Genomic DNA, 23,068 nt, shown 5'->3' on the forward strand with positions numbered 1-23,068 from the left:
TAGTAATGTATATGTTCTCTCTAAATTTTAGGGGTCTAGGATGAGTTTATTTGAGTTGTAATTAGATAACTCAGTTTGACTGAGTTATAGACAATTAAACTAGTTATAATTGTTTATGGAACTAGTAGAGGTCTAGTAGTGAGTTGGTGCACCGGTGCATCATCAGTGCTACTTCAGCTATTTAGAGATTCACTCAAGAGAAACGCATGCATGTCAGTTCAAAGAAAGACCCAGTTGAGACTAGAGTGCAAGGACAATGTATTATCATTTTTATAATGATTCGAGTTGTACAGATCATGAATGCAATCAGAAGAGGACCTGGATTTGGATTGCACAGTTATGGAAGAAGGAATTCCCAATTAAATATGGGCTATTCCTAACAGGAATTGTGCAAGGAGATATGGGCTCAGTGGGCAGAAAAAATTGGCTAAGTATTGGTTAGTGCAAGCTTGTGAAGCGAACAATGGATCATACTTATCCGGAATCGTTCTTGTGAGAACAATATTTGTATAATCACTCAGATTTCTGATTAATAAAATAGATAGTTGGGGCTTTGAGCAGTGGCTTTCCCTAGAGAAACAATTGTGTTATGTGTCTTTGATTATCTTCCTCTTGTTGATTATTGTTTTCATCGATCAATGGTTTCCATTGTTTAAAGAGTAGATTAGATTCTTCTCTTGTGTGTTAGTACATTACATAAGCTGTGAATCTATAGGAAAATCTACATATGTAGGTACCTCAATATTGGAAGGAATGGGTGGTTATTAAGAAATGGCATACTTGTAAAACTAGAATATAGGATTGGGACTTCAACATACTTTAGGAGAATTGGGAAACTCTACAACTGAATTTTCATTAGAGAATAATTCACATCAATGAGAGATTTGGCATGTTATGATGGGGTTATACTCCAGTTGGTAAATTCTTAGTGCAGGGACCAACTATATATATATATATATATATATATATATATATATATATATATATAGATATATATATATATATTAGTATTTTTAGTATTCCCAAATTGTAGTGGGCACCGCTGTTATAATATTTCTGAAAACAAACATCACTTGTCCTTCCACTAGCACTTTCAAAGCAAAGTGACAAGAAAACAAGAGAGCCCAAGCAGATTTTAGATTGGGTCATGAAATGAGCGCGGCACAAAAGGAAGTGGCAGAGGGTCTGGCAGGCACAGGTCCCATCGGGCAGGGAGCAGTGTTTCTTGAGTATCAAAGTGATGGGGCCATGCTACATGGTGATATTCAGAATTGGTAATTAGAAACCAGATTCCAACAATTAAAATAGAATGCATAATGGTGTTTTGCGACTTTAGGTAGACTGGAATGTAGCAGTTAGAATTTCTAACAAATAGTAATAAACCTCATGTGTTTGGTAGGATCGCCCTTTATTGACTAGTGTTCCCAACACGAGAAGATAGAAAAACCACAAACTTATAAAATGGTGAAGTGTAACCATTTTCCTCAGTGTTGACATTATTATTTACCAAGCGAAATGTGGGCAGTTGGTTTCCCTCCAAACCTTGAGGGTAGTTATAAAATTTACACAAGATTTTGATTAGGCTTTACATTTATTTCCTTCCTAAATTTAAATATAATTAGTGCCTATGCACCCAGTCAATTTCAAAAGTCACCTTAATCATTGCAAAAGAGAAATTTTTTAACCCTTCATAATTGAACACAATATTGAAATTTTAACCTGAAACGCATCTTAATTGCTGCAAAAGGACTTTGAGCCTTTCACAAATAAACACATTACTACACCTTTCACAAGAGAAAAACACATTCGAGATTTGAAAACAATGTTGAAATTTTAACCGAAAAACTGCCTCGTTAACTCACAAGGAAAATCAATCCTTTCAAAAATAAACGTAATATTGCCCTTTTCATAGAAAAAAACAAATACAAGAGTTTAACTTTTCTTCGCTGCTAAATACTAAATAACTTCAAGCCTACTATATAATGCGATACAGTGAGACAGTATTAAATACTATTCACTCTACACACAATATTTCACGGTAAAGACAAACGAGACATTCCAAACACATATGCATCCCTACACAAATATTGCAATTGAAGATTAAACGCTATTAAAAAGAGACAACATTAGCATACCTTCGTCCAAAATTCCAACGGAAACGAAAAATAAAAACAAACACAATAATTTTATTTTTCCAGGATGCATTGAGGAGGCCTTTGCCCTTTTTTTACATACACTCCCCAATTGGATTTGTTAGATTCTTCCCATGTGTTTTACCATCTTACAGCCTCTCCTATTTATAGTGTCTCTCTTCAAGAATGGGAAAACTATTTATAACTGTTAGAGAAGACAAGTATCTATTGAATCGACGAAGGGTAAACTTTCTCAATAGGTTCCTGTTCGAAATCCCTTCAAACAGTTGAATCTGCACTGTGGACAATTGTAAAGACCCACAACAATTAAGCTCCAACCTCGATATAGGGTGAAAACATTGTATTTCGATACGCATCAATTGTGTGAAGTTTTTTGAATAATTCGCATAGTGTTTTGTATAGAAATACTGTTGGGTATTTTTTTATTAAACATAAATTCATTTAGGTCGTCATCAGATTTATCTCTTTGTGTCTAGATTGAATCCCCAACTTGTCAAGTGTTTCAATCTAGTATTTATTTTAAATAGGAAACCCTTGTGTATATCCATATATAAATTCTTGCTGCATAGATTGTTTTGTGCATATCCGCAAATAACTTTCTGTTGGGTTTATTGATCCGCTGACACCCAAAGAAATCCCCACTGGGTTCATTGTTTTGTGCATACCCAAGTTTTAATCCCCGCTTGATTAAAATCTATTTATACTGTTTTGATCAGTTATTGTGGTTTTTAAATGGATTTGGATAAATCCTTGCTATTTCTAGTAGATTTTGTTTTGTGATTCTCAAAATTTTGCAATCATGTCTTTAGGAATTCCTCATCAAATTGGCTCATTGGTATTCCCCGATAAGCTTTCGTATTCCAAGACATCTTTTGATTGCTACCTAGATGAGGCTGGAAAGCATATATCAGCTCAATTGAGGCCTTCTTCAGGTCTTAATTGCAAAACCTAGAGACCTAAAGTAGATTTTGATATGCACTTATTGCAAGTTTCTTCTCCCCTTGTAAGTCCATGTAGTTCTTCTCCGTTTGTCGAGGAATGGTGGAGGAGGATTGTTTATAGCCCAAGAGGACAAAATTTCGGGCTTCAGCCAGATTTTTCGGAGCTGTGCCAGGAATTTGAGGTTCAAACTCAGGTTGTCACTGCCACAGATGCGAAAGCCAAAGTTGGTGCCCAAATTGAGCAGAGTTTTGAATAAAAGTTGCATTATTTGCCTCTGGATGCTGTGAAAAAGCATGGATTGGGTGGGGTCCCTTTGTTTTTTACGCTCCCTCTGGATAGCATAAACCATAACGATACGGTTAATAGGCGGAAGGTTATGAATGCCAGTCTTCAAGCCTTAAAGAGTGCTTGTGTTGAGGGAGTTATGGTGGATGTTTGGTGGGGTCTTATTGAATGAGAGGCTACAGGGTAGTATAATTGGTCTAGGTATAGAGGGTTGTTGGAAATGGTCAAGAAACGTGGATTGAAAGTCAAGGCTATAATGTCATTCCACTAGTGTGGAGGAAATATTGGGGATTCTGCCAATATTCCATTGCCAAAATGGGTTGTCGAAGAAATAAACCATGATAATGATCTAGCCTACACAGACCAGTGGGGCAGGAGAAACTATGAGTATATTTCGTTGGGATGTGATAATCTTCCAGTTTTGAAGGGAAGGACACCTGTTCAATGCTATGCTGATTACATGCGGAGTTTCAAGGAGAATTTTAAGGATATTTTGGGGGAAACCATTGTGGAAATTCAAGTGGGAATGGGTCCTGCAGGAGAGCTGTGGTATCCATCTTATCCTGAGAGTATCGGTACATGGAGATTCCCAAGGATTGGAGCATTTCAGTGCTATGATAAGTATATGATCTCTAACCTTAGATCCACGGCCAAAGCTACTGGAAAGTATGAGTTAGGTAAAACGATCCACAGATATCGCCATTTGCGTGAAAGAAAAGAACAACGGATTGCATGCGGTAAAGATAGCTTAGAGAGAATATGAGAGCAGAGTAGGTTATCATCCAAAGCACTCAATCTGTCCGTTTCCATTGTCAACTATCCACTTTTCATACAGGCAATGTGTTTACAGTAGGATATGAATTCCGCCACCAGACCTTTCTGCCCTTTTAAAATTTCTTAAATTCCATTTGCAGATTATAATTGAATATACATTTTCCCTATAATAAACTAAATACATACTCTTGCGACACTTGCAATTCAGCTATGTGATTTCACAATGACAGAATCTCATTGAAACTAATTGTTTGTTTCTTTAAATATAAATTAAGAAGATTATTTAACAAACTAGTCATGCATGCATGGGCCCATAGGTCTCAAGGGTTCAACATAGCTCTGATACCAAGTGTAGGTACCAACCTCTTCCCTAAGACCAACTTCCCTCCAAGATAACCAACAATGTTGCCATGTTGTTTTCCTATTCCATTTATCAATTTTCTTGAGTGTATAGAAACCCCCATCTCTTAGATCATGAATCAATTGAGGATGTAACCTATGGAAGCCCCTACTCTTGATTCATGGATCTATCCCAATTTGGGTTTGTCTCCTTTTCTTACAGGTCACACCAACCAATGTTCATGAAATACGAAGTTTCATGGGCATGGTAGGGTATTATCGTAGATTTGTCGAAGGGTTTTCGAAGATAACAAGCCCCATTACCGAGCTCCAAAGAAAGATCAAGAAATTCATTTGGACTGAAAAATGTGATGAGGCATTCCAAAGGTTAAAGGTGTTATTAACAACAACACCAATTTTGAAGGTGTCGAATATGGAACAAGAATTTTCCATTTGCACTGATGCCTCCAAGGAAGGGTTGGGTTGTGTATTGATGCAGAAGGAAGAGTAATAGCTTATGCATCAAGGAAACTTAGAACCCACGAAGAAAACTACACAACCCATGATCTAGAAATGGTAGCAATTGTTTATGCACTAAATATTTGGAGACACTACCTTCTAGGAAGGAAGTTTGATCTTAGGACTGACCATTGTGGGCTACAACACATATTCACTCAAGACCACTTAAATGCAAGACAAAGACGATGGTATGATATAATTAGTGAATATCATTTTGATATCACTTACATAAAAGGAACGGTAAATAGGGTGGTTGATGCTTTAAGTAGGAGGCCTCAGATATTTTCAGTGATTCCCTTAAAGACAAATTTGAGGGCGAAACTGCTTGATTTACAATTTAAAGCCACCTGGCATCAGGAGGTTAGCAAAATTTTGAGGGAGGATGAAATGAGGGTCCCAAAATATGAAGAATACTCCCTTGATAATTATGGGCTACTACAATTTCGGGGAAGGATATATGTACCACCGAATGAAGATAAACTCTAGTTAATCTTGAATGAAGCACATTGTGTAGTATACATGGCACACCTTGGAGTTAAGAAGATGAGTTTGGACTTGAAACCACTCTTATTTTGGAAAGGGATGTGGAAGGACATCGTAAACTTGGTAGCAAGATGCTTAGAGTGTCAACATGTAAAAGTTGAACACAGACATCCAGCAGGGTTATTGCAACCCCATGAGATACCAAAATCTAAATGGGAAGTTAAATCAATGGAATTCTTGTGGGACTACCAATGACCTCAAGAAGACATGATTCCATATTTGTATTGGTGGACACATTGACCAAGAGCTCCCATTTCATACCGGTTAAGACTACATATAAGGCACCCAAAATAGCTAGAGTTTTTATTAATGAGATTATGAGATTGCATGGAGTGCTTAAGAATATCATATCAGATAGAGGAGTAGTGTTTATAGGAAGGTTTTGGACTAGTTTCCAAGAAGCCTTGAGATCCCAGCTAAACTTCAACATTACTTATCACCTTGAGACAGATGGGCAGATAGAGAGGACTAATCAAATCCTAAAGACATGCTTCAGATGTATGTGATGGAACAACAAAGGAGATGGGAGGAGTTTATACTTCTCATGGAATTTTCTTACAATAATAGTTATCGGAGTTCCATCAAGATGGCACCATTTGATTTCTTGTATGGAAGATCTTGCAGAACACCTCTCAGTTGGGGCCGACTAGAGGACTGAATATTAATAGGACAAGAAGTGGTGCAAGAGATGGAAGAACAAATGACTATGATTAGGGGAAAGCTAAAAGAAGCACAAGATTGACAAAAGAGCTATGCTGATGCTCATCAGGTAGACCGAAGTTATGAAGTAGGAGATAGGGTATTCCTAAGAGTAAGGTCCCAAAAAAAAGCTCTATAAGATTTGGAAAGGGAGAAAAATTGTCTCCACGGTTTGTGGAACCTTTTGAAATCTTAGAAAAGAAAGGGATGGTAGCATTTAAGCTTACCTTACCTACATCTTTAGTGCGTATGCATGATGTGTTTCATGTATCTGTTTTGCGTCATTATATTTTAGAGCCTGTTAGCGCTTGGAATTCACCTAGGCTGAGATAGACAAACTCTCAAGGCTACATCAAACCATTTCACCTCGTAGCTAGCCCTACGAGGTATGAGAAGGCTCTCTCGGGTCAGATTTGATAGATCTTATAATATAATTAGGCTGACCAATTAGGATCAAAGATATTAGGCTAGTAAATTGATAAAGGGGGGTTGATTTAAAGATTTTTGGTTTTTTGGTGGCAATTGGAGGGAGTGCAATTCAGGGTGCGGGGATTGAGCACAGTTTTTGCAGGGGGATCTTTGGGGCAAGGTAGGAACTTGTGCTGATGCCTTTGGCTTGGATGAGTGATCAGGGAAGAAAGAGAGGAGTTTAAAGAGGGCAAACAAGGACTTTGAATCCTCTTTAAACAGTGGAAAACATAGATATTGAACAGAATTAAAAGCTGAGCATGGCATGCATGAATTCAAACTTTATCACTTTATCTTGTTCAATTAGCAGCAAAGAAAGAGAGATGTAACACATAAACAAACTTACAGTAACAATTAGAAGACACACCATCAACACAATGATCCACAAGAATCCACAATGAAGTCTGCAAAACCCTGGCCTTCCTTTCCTTAAATTGCAGAAGTAGATGTACAATACACAATAATGCTTTCTCCCACAAGAGTCCAACCATGAAAATGAGAAGGAGAGAGCATAATATAGACCATCTAGACCATCTAACTCCTTTCCCCACCTCTAGGGGTCGAGCTCAGCTTCCTAGGAGCAGTTTGAACTAATTCTAAACTAAGAACTAGAAAATAGGCAGCCTAACAACTTGCCTCCATTACTTAGCTAACTCATCCATGCATTAATTTTTCACTTTTTACATCATGGAAGCTTCTAGAAGGGTAAAGAAAGATAAAATCTACCAAAGTGCCATGAAAATATTACATTTATCCTTCATCTACAAGTAATAATAGTCAACCATAGTCAAAACAGTGTTTTTTGACCGAAAATGTGAATTCTGGCAAATCTGGAAGTTCTGGTCGCGCCCCTTTGCAGCTATTTTTGAGTGGGTTCCACTGATCCAAATCAGGTGCAAGATGGCTCATTGGAAAGCTTGGTCTGTCTACTTTCCATCCCAAGTGGAATTTCTGAATTTGGAGTTGTTTTGCCCCCTCAAAAACCATTTCTCCCAAGGTCACTTTCTGCAACTCAAAAAGTGGGCAGAAAGTCATTTTTTAGGTGTATTTTGAGCTTTTGGAGGCTCAAAAATCAAAATCAGGCTTCTCCCAAGTATTGGTAATTTTTATTTTTGAATTCCCTTTCCAAAAATGCCAAGTTTGCAAAATTCCGAGCAGCCCTTCAAACTGGTCTCACCCGGGGTGAGACCAGTTCTTGGGAAAAACCTGTAATTGGCACAAAAAATTCACAAATGACAAAATTTTCTCCAAATTTCTTGAAATTTGGGCTGGGAGTCCCCAATCAAGTACCATGCTCAGTCAAAGAGGCTTTGGCCAAAATTTGGAGTGGATCGGGCGTTTTCCTTCGTTTTTGTGCTTTGGCCAACCGTCCTTGGAGCACCTTCGTTCTCGCCGGTATTTTTGACATTTCTATCAAACCAAGATACCTGTGTAAAAAGTGAAAGAGGTTTTTCTTCCTTGGCATGTTGTGGACAAAAAACTCTCTCCGTTTTGCAAAATTCATCTTTGATTGCTCAGAAACATCTTTTGAGTGAAACTTGTCCCGATGTGTGAAACAAGGGATTTTGTGGAAATGGAGCGAAATGAAGGGGATAGAGGGCTTCTAAATTCTTGGGGAAATTTTTGGGAGTGGGGAGGGATGTTAGGAAGTAGGGGAAATTGGTATCTCAGAGATTGAGTGAGGGGAAGGGGTCGAAAAGGGAAAAACACAGGCCAAACCTAGAAAATTGCCAGGTTGTAGCTAGAAACTAGGGTTTGTGCAAAAATGAGGAATTTGGCGGATCTGAGTGTTGGGAAGTGTTTGATAAGGTACTTTAAGGATAGGGGAAGGTGTATGAACATCAGGAAACAAGTTTTGCCGGTGATTTGACCATCCAAGAGAAATTGCCTTCAAAACCCTAGGAGAGGGAAATGACCTTGCCTGGGCGCAACATGAAGCATGAACAAGGTGTGAAATGACTCATTAGATACTGACATGACGATGAAAACCCTACGAATGATGATAAACTTAGCTGAATGGTGACATGGACTGACATTTGGGCAAACCCTAGACCTAATGCCTAGTGACCAAATTTTGCTTGAAGACTCACTGAAATGACAAAATTTGACCTTGACACTTCAAAATCACTATGTAAGAGCACATTTGATCACTGTAGGAAGGCTGAAAAGACTGACACTAACAGAGCCTTCGCATGTTATTGAATTCGGTCATTTGCAAGTTTCGAACGAGCGAATAGTGATGGCCGAACCAGTTCGCATACTGGACCAACAAACTTTGCAGCTTAGACGACAGTTAATGGACTAGGTTAAGGTCCAGTGGGACAATTATAGTCCCAGCTCATTTACTTGGGAGGACGTCGAGGAGATGCGTCATCGTTTTCCTTACCTATTCCAAGGACTTTGAGATGAAGTATAGTATTAAGAGGGGGTGTATGTAGTGCCCCACTCTAGTCGACCGACAGTGATATGAAATTAACATTTATTTAGCCTTAAGGCCCACACATTATTCTTTGAAGACCTCAGATTGAGGATCCGGACACATGACTCTATTATTAGTGGTTGAGATATTAGTGGTTGTGATGTTTATGTATGTTCTCCATTGATATTATGATGAAGATATCATTAATGGTTATGTATGTTAACTATTGGTATTATGATGATTGTAGCATTAATGGTTATGCATGTTCTAATTGATATTATGATGATTGTAGCATAAATGGTTATGTTTGGGCTCTATTGATTTTATGATGATGATAGATTTGATGGATAGGTATGTTTTCTATTGATGTTACGATGTTGATAGCTTTGATGGATATGTATGTTTCCATTGATGTTATGATGATGATAGCCATGTTAGGTGTGTCCCCTATGTTACCTACTTGCATTAGTTCTGGTTCACAATGAATAATGATACGAATAACTAGGTGATGTTGATGATGCTATTATGACAATGACTAACAACGAGAAATCTTCTTACTCATGATTATTGAGTATGGAAGGAAACCACCAGAGGCACTCACATATGATGAGTTGATGACCCCTGGTTTGATGAAAATTTATATTTTGTCTTTGAAATTCTAAGTCAATTTTGAAACCCGCTGTATATGTTTATCTATATTCTGATGATATGTTAGTGGTTATAGGCATGAATAGTTGCTTGGCCGAATGACTCCCATATGGGTGATGGGGTTGTACAATTGGATCGAACTACATGGGAGGGGTGGGGCAGTGTCCTTGATCTTACCCACTAGCACTCCCGCCGCGACTTGGGCTGGAAATGTTGAAACAACTTCGCCTTGAAGATCACGATGTCATGAGGGCAGGTCCCAAAGTTGGGTCGCTCATGGGGATTTTACCGGGGCAGCACGCATCAAGGCAGATTCCTTGATCCCCGACACCATTAGTCTCACTATATCAGGCAACATAAGAGATGATAGTGGTCTTTGTCTTTGCACCTATACCTTCCCCTCGTAGCCACTAAATGCTTGAAGGGAAAGTGGCATGACACCCTTGGAACTTCAAGGGAATTTCTTGAAGGGCACGACCAACTTGGCACCCTTGGCATCACAAATAAATTGTTAGGCATTGCACCCTTGGAACTTCAAGAGAATTTCTTGAAGGGCATGACCAACTTGGCACCCTTGGCATCCCAAATAAATTGTTAGGCATGACACCCTTGGAACTTCAAGGGAAGTTCTTGAAGGGCATGACCAAACTTGGCACCCTTGGAATCATTAAAAATAAATAAATTGATAAATATAATCAAGATATGAAAACCATGTAAATTCACATCAAGTGGTAAATTATGATTAGAACCGAGGTAATTATATCCAGAATAAAACTTGGGTTAAGGGGATCATAGGAAGAAATAAAATATTTTACCTTAAAAATTCAACCCTTCCCATGTTGGAAAATTTTAGGTAGATAATGTAACTTAATTAGGTAAAAAGGGGAAAAAAGAACATAAATGTAAGGATAAATATTAATTCGAAAATAGTTAAATCTAATTAAGAGAAGAGGATGGTGAATTAAAATAAGATTAATAAAATAAATTTTAGAGAAATTTAGAGAACCTCCATGTGGCAACAACCAACATAAGAATATCCATCTAAGAGATAACTTGAGTTAAATTAGGGAGTAGATAAGGGATCAAATATTGACTTATCAATTGACTTTAGTAATGAACACAAATTAAGGAGTAAAAAGGGGGATCAAGAGACAACTAGGAGAAGAAATAGGAACCTTGTTGAGGGGAGGAAAAATATTAGTTTTAAATTAAAATTTAAGTAAATAATTTTAGAGACCCTTGATGAGAGAGTGACACATGGGTATAGATAACTTGAGTTAAATTAGGGAGTAGATAGGGGATCAAATCTTGAATTATAAATTGACTTTAGTAATGAACACAAATTAAGGAGTAAAAAAGGAGATTAAGAGACAACTAGGAGAAGAAATAGGAATCTTGCTGAGGTGAGGAAAAATATTATCTTTAAATTAAAATTAAAGTAAATAATTTTGGAGATCCTTGATGAGAGAGTGACACAAGGGTGGGTGAATAACAAAATATTGGATTAACAAAAATAATTAATTATACATGAAATGCCAAGTGTCACCTATCAGGACTCCTATAAAAGAAGGGGCAGGCCATGGGAGAATGGACTTTTTATTTACCCTATTGTTGGATGGATGAGACTATGTTAGAGTAGTGACTATGATCTATAGTGAGTTTGGTGAGGTAGAGGACTTTAGAGAGGGGACTCTTGAGCCAAGGAGTGCTCTCCTCTACCAACTAATACATTCCTCCATTGTACAACCCCATTGTAGCTCGGGCTTCCGTGGGGAAGGAGAGTACCCAAGGAATAGGCTAGGAGGTTAACCGGTGGATCATTATTTAGATTAAGCACGTTGAAATTCACACTTGGAGGCAACTGACAACAAAGGAGGGAAAATAGCGGCAAGTCAAGTTTGAATCTCGTCTCTTGGTGAACAGTACCTATGTTGTTATAATATTATTTTGTATGACTTCATTATGGTTTTAGTTAATAACATGTAAATTAGATGATATGTTCAATAAAGTGAAATTTAGGAAAGTTTTATATAATGCTTAATAATTTTTGAGTCCCAATGTTATTTTCTTATGGTTGTATTTTTAGTTTGTTTTATATATATATATATATATAGTTGGTCCCTACACTTAGTTCAAGAGGCCTATAATGTTGCCTCAAGCTTCAATTAGCACCCTAAGAAGGAGGTATGGACTCGTCTATGGATGAAAAGGATTTGGCCTAAAGTTTCTTTCTTCCTTTATCTCCTTGCTCATAGAAGAAATTTAACATGGGATAAGATTCAAGAAAGAGGCTATGAAGGGCCTTCTTGATGCCTCCTTTTTCATAGTTAATTAGAAATTTCCAATAATATATTCAACAATTTCCCATTTGTGGAGGAAATCTAGACATCAACAACTATGATCTTTCGACATTCTCATTGTACCCAACAGGTTGATGTTGTTGACCTATTAACTATGTGGTGTCTCTCAACCTTTAAAAGCCCCATCATAAATAGAGCTTAGATCATTTTTCTAGGTTTTATCCTTTGGACAATATGGAATGAGAGAAATGCCAAAATATTCAAAGGATTAGCAAAATAAGTTTAAATAGTCGAACAATTGATTCTAAAAACATATGGGAAACAATCCTGGTTAATAAATGGTTGACTAATGATTGGGTTGCTTCTCTCAAAGAGGCCTACATTTTCAAGGCTCTTTCCATATCCTCCCATATGTCTTTCCCCAGGGGGCCTTAAATGCAAGAACTCCCCCATCTTGGAATTCTTGGTTACCCCCTTCAAATAGCTTCCTCATGTACCACTTTGATGGATCCTCAAATGGAAATATGGGTAACTTTGGATATTGGGGCATCTTTAGAGATCAAGAAGGAAACCCCAAATTTATAGTGACAGGTTCATTGGGACTTAGCATAAACAATGTTGCAAAATTGTATGTTGTGGAAGTAGGTTTGCATAGGGAAGTAGCGAAAGGACTCGATCAACTAATAGTTAAAGGGGATTCCAACATTGTCATTAACATCCTAAAAAATCTCTCGAATGGTTCAAGTCTAGAAAAGATGTCAACCAACTAGAAACTGGAATCCTTCATAGTTATAATCAATCTAATTCTCCCAAACAATCCAATAGTCCTTCCAAGTCATGTAAAAATATTTGCTAATAAAGTAGCATATCGTTTTGCTAACGATGAATGTGAAACCAACTATGTACGCATTACGTCTAGTTGGGAGTCATTAACTACCCTAGAGTTAGTGGAGGATTGTATAAATTTGATTGAAAAGGATTGGTAGAGCTAGGAAAGGGTGAATGCATGAAGATTGGTTACACTTTTGGGCCAAATGTGGCGATGAAATTTCAAGTTTTTCCTCTTTTATCGAATGCAAGCCCTCAAAATTCATATAAGCATTGTGAATTTTGATTCGGAGTAAAAAGACAATATGTGCAGAAATATATTTTTGTCCTAATGATATTTTTTTCAAAAAAGTTTAGTTTCATATAATCTCTCAATTTTCTGCTAAATGCAATTCTTTTCCTTGCAATTTTTTGCACATCTTAAGAGGTATGTGTGTGTTCATGTAGAATAATTCAGTCTAAAATGTGTAATTTAAAAAAAATTATAAATGAACATGATCTACACGAAGAGAGCTAAGTTTTTCATATTAAAAAATTTTTTTTTATGCAAAATTATATTTTTTATTATTTTTCAAAGTTGGTGAAGTAATATTTCAATTACATTTTGGAGACACATGTGTTCACGTAAAAAAAATCAACTCTTTAAATAAATTGATAAACCAACACTACCCTTTCGAAGAGGACTCATAAACGAAGATAGTGGTATTTTTTGAATTTTTTTTGTTTTGTATATTTTATGTTATTGAATTTTTTATTCAGCCCTTTTGAAATTGTCCAAAAGAAATTCAAGCATTATGTTTAAAAGAATTTAGATGAAAAATATCATATGAATTCAAAAGTATCAAACTCATGGGATAGAGGATTCGTTCACAAATCTAACGTGATCAACTCCACCACTTAAGGAAATAATCTACCCTAAATCCGCTAGGGTACAAAATGGGGTTGCAGAGAAATCTACAGAAAGGGCGTTAAAGCTATGATTTTTAGGACCTCAGAAGCTTGATCAAGCGCTTAAAACACTAGATTGAGTGCTTGATTTCAAAATTCAAGTAGCTTGATCGAGTCCTTAACGTGGTTAAATAAAGGACCGATCTAGCTCTAAAGCTCAATCTAGTCTATAGCTTGATTGAGCTTTAAGGCTTGATCTAACTTTAAATCTAGCTTTAAGGCTCAATCGAGCTTTAAGACTCGATCAAGCCACTTTTTTTAATTTCATTCCTCGGTTGTATTAGTGGGAAATTTCAAAAACATGGCTCGATCGAGGCCATGGCTTGATCAAACTCCTAGATAACCTCGGGTTACATTGTTTAAGCCCTCAAAGAGCTCAATCTAACACTCAAAGATTGCTCGATCGAGCTGTTGTTTTTCACCCAAAACGCGCCTTCTCTCGCCAAAAAGTGTAAATGAGCTTCATGCGCTCACCTAAAAGAAACTAGGATCTCCCCAATTCCACCTCAAATCAGTGTGCTTCCAGTTTGAAACTTTTCAAGCTCTCATAAATGCCTCCAATTCCTCTTAGTTTGTCATGTGGTTTATATATGTTGTTTTTTGTACCCAACTCTTCACGATCATAGATTTGCATAGTGGTAGAATCCCATGGGACTAATTTGATCTGAGGAACTAGTTAGTTCATATGGACAAGAGTATTTTTTATTATTTAAGGGTTAGATCACAAGTATATGCCACTATTTTTGATCTGATAAACTTTTCTTCTATCGCTAGGCTAGTTTCCCTAGTGGTTGACCGCAGTAGAAATGATGTTGATGTACATGTTTTCCAGTTAATAGAATGATTAGTTAGCTTACAAAAAAAAAAATCTATACTTGTTGTAACTCACTTTATTAGAATATATCTATGTTAAGATTTTGAGCATCCTTATATTGGTAGAAAGCAAGAGTCCTTTGTCATCATATTGCTATAGTGTTGGGTGTTGGGCATTAAGATAAGTGCGGATTGAAAGCATAGATTAGAGAGTTATAGTTTTCTTACTCTGATATAATTAGTAACTTCATTTCTTCCAACCAAGCATGGGTGGCTAAGGAGGATCTTAACGGACTTGAAGCAAGGAGTGCAAAAAGCTACTCAAGGTAATGTATATTTGGTGCAACTCACTTTTTTAACATGTATCTATGTTAATAAAGGATTATTAGTTTCTTTGCACTAATGTAAGACTGTTTAGACTATTAATTTATTGTTACAACTTTTCATAAATAATTACTTAATGAAGCATATATTTTTATGCATTGCATTGTATTCATGGCAACAATTACATTCAAATGGAAGTTTCTTGTAATTTACAGACTTGATGTTTGAGACATCCCACGAAAAAACAATCTAACATAAAGTATAGTCGCGAAAGGTGCGGTGAGTGAGTTGGAAAGATTGAAAGGTAATATTAGAAATTGAGAAATGACGATGGGGAAATCTCCCCAACAATTCAAGCAATAAAATACTATTCACCCGTGTCAATTTCTAGCGTGGTGACCGGCACACCGAAGTAAGAAAAGGGAATTTTTCCCCGCGACACGGTTCATTGACTCGCACGAATTGAACGCAAAAGCAGTAGAGAAATAGAGAAGGGAGAAATGAGCGTATTAGTATTAGGGTGAGTAAAGTCGTGGAAATCCAACGACATTATGGAAATTTCCATGGAATTGTTGAACTGCTCTTTCACTAATAACATTATTGGTGGTATGGTAAGATTTTATTTCCAGACGTTTTTTATTTTTGAATTTAAGTTTTTGTGATATGGTAAGATTTTATTTCCAGACGTTTTTTATTTTTGAATTTAAGTTTTTGTGATGTATAATAAATTATGTAAAAAAATTATATAGTAAAATATTTTTGAACACTTTTCGAACTAATTAATGTAATTCATCATCAAAATCAGATATTATTTTATCTATAAACTATAATAATTATTTAAATATTTTTGAATCAAATATACAATAACTAAGGGTTTTATTTTATTACTTTTTAACATATTTATGATGTTGTATATAGGTCACATTACTTTTTAACATATTTATGATGTTGTATATTGGTCACTAGCGTATCCACTCGCTACGTGGATTGGAAAAATTGAAAGGTGACGATAGATTTGAGAAATGAGCGTGTTGACTGGAACACTAGAGAAATGCACGCAGGGCTGGAATTTCAAATCCCCTCTACCCGTCAAATGAAAATTTGACGACGTTTTTGAACTTTTTATGTCCTTCATTTTACGTTCTACTCAAAGTTTTGAGTGTCAATCTTTCCTTATCTAGAAACTAATCTTACATCTCAGTGTCCATTAATCTCCCTCTCAAAGTGCCTTGTTTTCCTAAGTTAACATAAGTGTTTTTAAATAGCATGCAACCATACCTTTAAGACTTTATGAGATTTTTGAGCTTTTGAATTAATAATTTTGATTATATACTTAATTGTTAACACTTAAAGAACACTAAAAAAACCACATGATTAAGATGATAAAAATCCTCAATCACCATTATTAAATGAAAAGTTGGAAAATAATAACACATTGTAAAAGGTATGACATTTAAAAAGACAACATCCCTCCTAATCAATAATAAATATTGATATGATGAGGAAAGAAGTTGGAAAGTAAGTTGTAACAATATCTTGATTAAATAGAGCATTTAATAAGCCTCACTCGATACATTATAAATCAATTACTCTTCTCCTTTCGGTGGTAATGTGAATATAGATTTTATACTTTTTTTTCTTGTACATTGATGATTTCAATTAGAAATACTTTTGATGGTTTCATACTTTTGAATATTTATGATAAAATGATGAGGCATCATGCTCTACAAACATTAGGAGTAGGAGAACATGTTAGATGTAATTAGCTTCGAGTGTTCAACTACTTTAGTATCAATTTTAAATCTCTCTATTAAAAAAAAGACAATATATAAATATATATGAAGATTTATATGAAGAGTGCATTTCATCTTCAATCTAAGTATTTGTTATAAAAAAGGAAGAGTGCATTTAATCTTCAATCTAAATATTTGTTATAAAAAAGAACCTCAACAGCTAGTTACGAGTGGCAGTGTATTTTATAATATATGGATTTATATGTGTAAGTATCATATTACATACAATAGATATTTAAATGTCATTTCAAAAGGAAACGTTTGGACAAAGTGAGTAGACAATCAAGCTTTCAAAATATACTTTGAGTTTTCATTTCTAGATAACATAACATGAAAATTAGTTTACTGTGATTAGTAATAGAAGCAGAAATATGTCACTAGTAAAAATTTGTTTGAATCAACTGTAATAATGGTTTCAGCTATTGCAGTAATAATTTCTAAAATCAACTAGAATAATCATGGATTTCAGACGTGGTAATTAAATTGAATTAAGGAAGGTGGAATAAGCACTGTTTGAGCTTGCAATGACATAAATGTGAATGCTTGAAACTATAATAAATCTTTCGCTTTCCACACTATAAATACAAGTCAAAAGCTAGAGAATTTTTTACACAAAACAGAACATTTAAAATATGGTTAAAAGTAATATGATACATAGCAAAGTTGACTGAATGATGTACAGATTCCGACTTAAAAGAAAAGTGTTGCGGAGGACTCCTGTTGTAGTCTGGCTTCTTTGTAAAAGATTTCACAATTCAGAAAACGAACCCATCAACAACCTTGCCTATATAGACGCTGCCCCAATATCACAATGTCGAGGCCACCTGGAGTTTCTAAAATTCAAGCCGCGAATGCCGAGACATGATAAACAAGGCAGGAATGCAATCGATATCTACCTTTCCCTACTCCTCTCGTTCGTCCTTCTCTCCTCTTTCAAAACCAAAACTCTACACTCTACGAAGTTGGAACTCTGTTGTGTACCGGTCCCTGGCTAGCATTACTAACTCAAAACAGGTATCATAAATTTTGACGGTTGAAATCCAAATATGAACGTCATTTTGACAGGTTGCAAATCTTTAATACACGTCAAACTTGACGTGGAAACATTTACACTTACCGTCAAATATGTCCTAGAATTCAAAATACGTCCTACAGGACGTCAAATTCCAGGCCTGAATGCACGTCTTGAATCATACGGCGTAGTCTAGTACGATGAACCGTTATTGTTGCTTATTAATTGTAAGTGCCAGGTGTTAATCCAGGATTGAACAAGTGAATAGTACCATCATCTAACCCATTGATTAATGTTTAGGACATGTCGGGAGTCCGAAGCCGTAAGCGGTTTCGGGCCCAACCTCAAGCGGTTTGGATAGAGGTTCAATTGGCCCGAAATGAACGTTATGTCGCTGCAGGTCCCAAATGCAGTTTCACCTTTTTGGAACCAATTTTCGTGTTGCACGTTAATATAGGCATAATTTTTGACTCCAAAAGAGATTGCAATAATTATCTAAGTTTTTTTGATTTTTAAAAAAAAAATTGATTCATTTTTTATTTAATTTGTCTAAAATTTGGCAGGAATTGTTGAATCACAAGTTTGATAGGTAAATTCTGCACAATCGAAGTGCTTTGGGGTTTTCCAAGGAGCTGAATATATACAGTGGAAAAACCAACAAACTCCAAAAATTTACATTAAAAACAACTCCTTTTTTAATTGATGACTAGATACATTTCCACAAGATACAAAATGACACCACACTTTGATTTGACTTTTATCCTAGTAATAATTTATTTAGAAATAAGGTTAGCACCAATTAACTGAGTAGTCTATATTTTTTTTTTTAAATAAAAGTCATGTTTTTTATAACATTAGATTAATTACTTGGCAAATTCAATTTAAATCATATTGAATTTTTATTTTCAACCGTGGGAAAATATACCATTGTTAAATAAAAGCTATGTTTTTTTTTAACTTTAGATTAATTATTTGGCAAATTCAATTTAAACCATATTGAGTTTTTATTTTCAAAGGTGGGAAAATCTATCATAACTCGGTTGTCAAAACAGCAGTGAGGATAACCATCTTTGGTTGTTATCTGCTAATGTAGGCTGACTTATCACCCTTATTCAAGGAAAACCAAGCCACTTGGAATAACCCACTTGTGTAGTTAACCTATTTCCTTAAGTCCAAAGAAGACGAGCTCTTAGCCAAGCAAACGTTGTTTTAGAACATAGTCCAGGCTCATTTAAACCATATTGAGTTACAATAGAATTATATATATATATATATATATATATATATATATAGATTTGAAGATTCTTCCGCGAAAATCACATAGAGATGCTTTTGTTAGATGCGTCGACGCATTTGACAAAAGTATCTCTATGTGATTTTCGCCCAAGAATCTTCAAAAATTTGATATGGATCACAGAAGCCTAAATTCAATAATATATATTTTTATAATGAAATAATAATATTTTTTTAAGTGAAAAACTTTAAAAAATTATATATTAATTTGAAATCTAATTATATTACAATTTTAAATAAAATATTTTATTATATCAAAGTTTATAAAAATATGTTATACATATTTTTCATCTATCTAAAAATTGATTAAATTTAAAATTAGCTTAGATTTATCTTAATTTTTCATCTACCAAATATGGAGAGAGATTAAATCTCTTTTCACTAAAAAAAATTATACCTCACAAAATTTAATTCTTCTTAATATTTAATAAATAAAAAATTAAAATTAATTTAAACCATTTAAATTTAAATTATATATATATATATATTTAAATTATATTTTATTCTTAATATTTAATAAATAAAAAATTAAAATTAATTTAAACCATTTAAATTATATATATATATATATATATTATTTTTATATAATTAAATGAAGTATTAAAGTTAATAAAATAAAATAAAACATTACAACATCTATGTAGTAAAAATACATCTCCAAACGCAATTAATCAATTTTAAAATTAACCTATCCATTCCTTGATTCTCAAGGAGGGAGACGATCGATTAAAATTAATCGATACAGACGAAAGATGACGTTACGTGAAGGGAATTGAAAAGACATAGGTATCTCCCATGACAGACATAAAGAGGCGAAGAAAATGGCGTCTTGTCAGTTGTATCAGAAAAGGCCAGGGAGAGAAGTCATGGTAAAAGGCCGTGAATGGAAGGGCACAATAATAGAGATTGAGAAATGACAGTGTTGACTGGGACACCCGCATTAAGACAATGCCGATAAGGGAGATTGAGAAGTGGCCGCGTGGACCGGGACACTCGGAGTGAAATAAAACGGGGGACCTTTCGAGTGAGTTATTACCTAATTTCAAAGTTTGATAGAATATATTATAGGAAAGTTTTTCATTATTATATAAATAACAAAAAATATTTTTTTTTGTCTTAACCTAAATTAAAAGGCAAAGTATTGATAAATGTTTGATAATAATATTTTTGTTTTCTTATAATATAAGTTAAAATGCGACTATGGGTGGATGTCGATTTTCGTTGGTTTCGCATTACGATTTTTTTTACATGAATGTAAAATAGTTTTAAAATATCAGTGGAAAGTATAAATGATTAGAATTTTGTTATATGTAATAATAATTTTTAAATTTAATTTATTATATTTATGTTGTAAGGTGTTTTTTTCTGAAATCAACTCCCCTCTCTGTACACCTGTTATCTTGTGCATCACAAGATTGTATGTTAGACGATTGCAAAAGTTTCAGTCATTCGATCAAAGTGGTTACCAATTCGTTGCAGAAACGGTTTGCTGCAGGATCTGTTTATTAGATGCTTCCATCTGGGTTTGCAACTTGGCGCAACAGTGCAGGACTGGTGTGTGTTCGCCTGCATATCGGTTTTTCAAACTGTAGTGGTTTTCAAGGTGTTGGATTCTAAGTTAGCTTTAGAGCTGAAATGGTTCTCAGCTCCATCCAAGTCTGCATGGATTCTGACTGGCCACAGGTATAACAATAGCCTAATTGCACTGCGATTAGGCTCAGACTCTTGTTTCTGCCCTCCTCCTCTTTCTTGGTTTTCTTGGGGTTAGGGTTGCAGCAAGGGTGATGGTATGTAGGTCTAAATTCATCCCATCCCGTCTAGGGTTTCTGAGTATATTATATGCATATTTTGTAGCTTTAAAAGCATCTCACGTAAACTTTTGTAGTGAATCATTACTTTAAGCCTTGGAAATTTAGTCTTGATTCATGTTTAGATGCAACTCAGGGTGAATTTCAAAAATATATGATGCTTTATTGTCAGTTATTCTCATGCAGGGGTGCATCAATTAATGAGTCTCCTTCACATATCCACCATGCTCTGTAGTGACTGTAATTAGCTGTAAATTTCCCAAGTCTGACATTCTCTGTGCTCAGCAGCCCTGTTATTCTGTTATTCTGGTTTTAGTTACATTCAGCAAAGAATAAATTTCATTTTGATTTGTGTAAAGTAAACCTTTTATTGCAGGCATTATATTGTTTTTTATTTCAGGATGTGGTTACTCCAGACTCATGAATTTTCTAAATGTATGGCAATGAGGCCTTCCCTATAGTTTATAGGTATGTCATTCTTGTGTTTACTACTTCATTTTACATTCCCATGGTGTGTGCCTGGCCTTACAGGTGGAATTAGGTGGCTCAGATTTTTGGTGCATTCGGTCTTTCGTGATTAGACCCATCTCCAGTATCTCATGGCAACTCAAGCTCAAGCCTCAGCAAGCAACCACCAAGAGCTATCTGAGTCTTTCTCCACCCCTAGTTAAAATGCCACTCAGTTCTTGCTGCGTTATCTCTTTTAAGTCATTCTCTTTCCTCTCCATTTTCAATTACAAGCCCACCTTCAATCGCATAAAACACTCATACTCTGTCAGTCAATGTACACCCGATTCAATACCCCACAACTTCAACCCCTTTCAGATCACCTTCAAAAACCTGGGTATTTCTCAGTTGGAGGCACTCTGCGCAACGTTCCTGTTGGTGGTGGGTGCCGGAAGAACAAGCGTGTCAAGAGAACAATAGATCACGCTTGTGCTCAAATGAACGAAGCTTCCACATCTGTTAATGAGTTAAACATAAACAGTTCAGCTCCCCTAGGGCATTCTCAAAATGCAAATTCTATGTTCTATGGGCTTCCTGCAGGAAGTGCTACTACTCATGATGGCATCCACAGTGTTTCTCTTGCCATAAGGCTGGCAGATCAGAGATCTCTATATGGCAATGATTCTGAGTTTCTAAGGGCATTCTTTGATCCCCGTAGCTGCAACCTATCCCCTCTTAATGGGCTTTCCTCACAGAATGCCCTCAACTCTTTTAAACCCACTTTTCCATGTCTCAATTTTAATTCTAACCCTAATAGAACATAAGCCCTAACTAGAGCAGTCAGAGATATAGATGCCAGCTTCTTTGAAAGTCTCCCCACATAAATCTCAAAAGTACCGTTACCAGTGCTGAATTCCACTAATTGTGATGATTTGTCTCCGTATTCTTTATCTCTGGAGGAAGGGATCATTAATGGCAATACCAACAGGTATTTTGAGGCTAATAAGTGGAGAGCAATTAAGCAGCAGAAGCTAGCTGCGGGTAGTGATCCTGTACAGGTAGGTATAACCCCTTTCTATGAACTGGAAAACAGTAATAGCTCCAGGAATGATCTTAACCTAAAAGTGGTCACAAGCCTCCCTTCTTGTGTCAAGGTGGAAGGTCAAGACAATCGTTTGAATATAACTCCAGAATGGCCAATTCCATCAGAGCCCTTGTTTGAGGTAGCTAGTGATTCTGCATATTGGAATGGAGGAGTATGGCTTGAGCTCACTAATTATGGATCTTTTGTAGGCTCCTTGATCTAGAATTAAGATAATACCCATTAGCTGCTGCACATGAAATGCTTCTTGAAAGAGGATGAATTGATGAAAGGAACCTATTTTTACATATGAAGGAAATGTCAAGCATTAGGGTTTATACTTTCAGGGCTGAGTAATTGTCATGTAGTTTGGCCAATCTCTCCAGATGAAGGCTTCCCTACACTTGAATTTTGTTGTGTTTGTTTTTCATTTGTCATCATGATCTATAGTGACATGATGGACTCGGGACATGATCGCCATGACAGAAGCTGACTGAGGAATATAGATCAAATGTACAACATAAGAGGTTTGAAGCTTCATTTTTTTCCAACTTCAAACATTATGGGGCAACAAAGGTTGGGGTTAATAATTTGCCTTAATTATCCTAGCAAAATTGCAAGGAGAGGAGGAA

At 35.6% G+C, this 23,068-nt stretch overlaps 1 protein-coding gene across 1 annotated transcript; it reads left to right on the top strand.

Moving 5' to 3' along the window:
* The first annotated feature begins 21,690 nt into the window (after positions 1-21,690).
* On the top strand, positions 21,691-22,662 carry LOC149194129 (uncharacterized). The gene is made up of 2 exons (XM_089407554.1): positions 21,691-22,069; positions 22,262-22,662. The coding sequence occupies exons 1-2, from the start codon at positions 21,691-21,693 to the stop codon at positions 22,660-22,662; spliced, it is 780 nt and encodes a 259-aa protein (XP_089263680.1).
* Positions 22,663-23,068: the final 406 nt, after the last annotated feature.

This window comes from Pinus tabuliformis, chromosome 2_2 (genome assembly GCF_031772625.1).
Source record: "Pinus tabuliformis cultivar Carrire ecotype Pingquan chromosome 2_2, CPIR1, whole genome shotgun sequence".
Lineage (NCBI taxonomy): Eukaryota > Viridiplantae > Streptophyta > Pinopsida > Pinales > Pinaceae > Pinus > Pinus tabuliformis.

Excerpts from the sequence above, each read along its gene's own strand:
- LOC149194129 (XM_089407554.1), top strand. The coding sequence starts at position 21,691 with ATGTACACCCGATTCAATACCCCACAACTTCAACCCCTTTCAGATCAC. Across the intron at positions 22,070-22,261 it reads AAGGGCATTCTTTGATCCCC|TGCTGAATTCCACTAATTGT; the intron begins GTAGCTGCAACC and ends TACCGTTACCAG.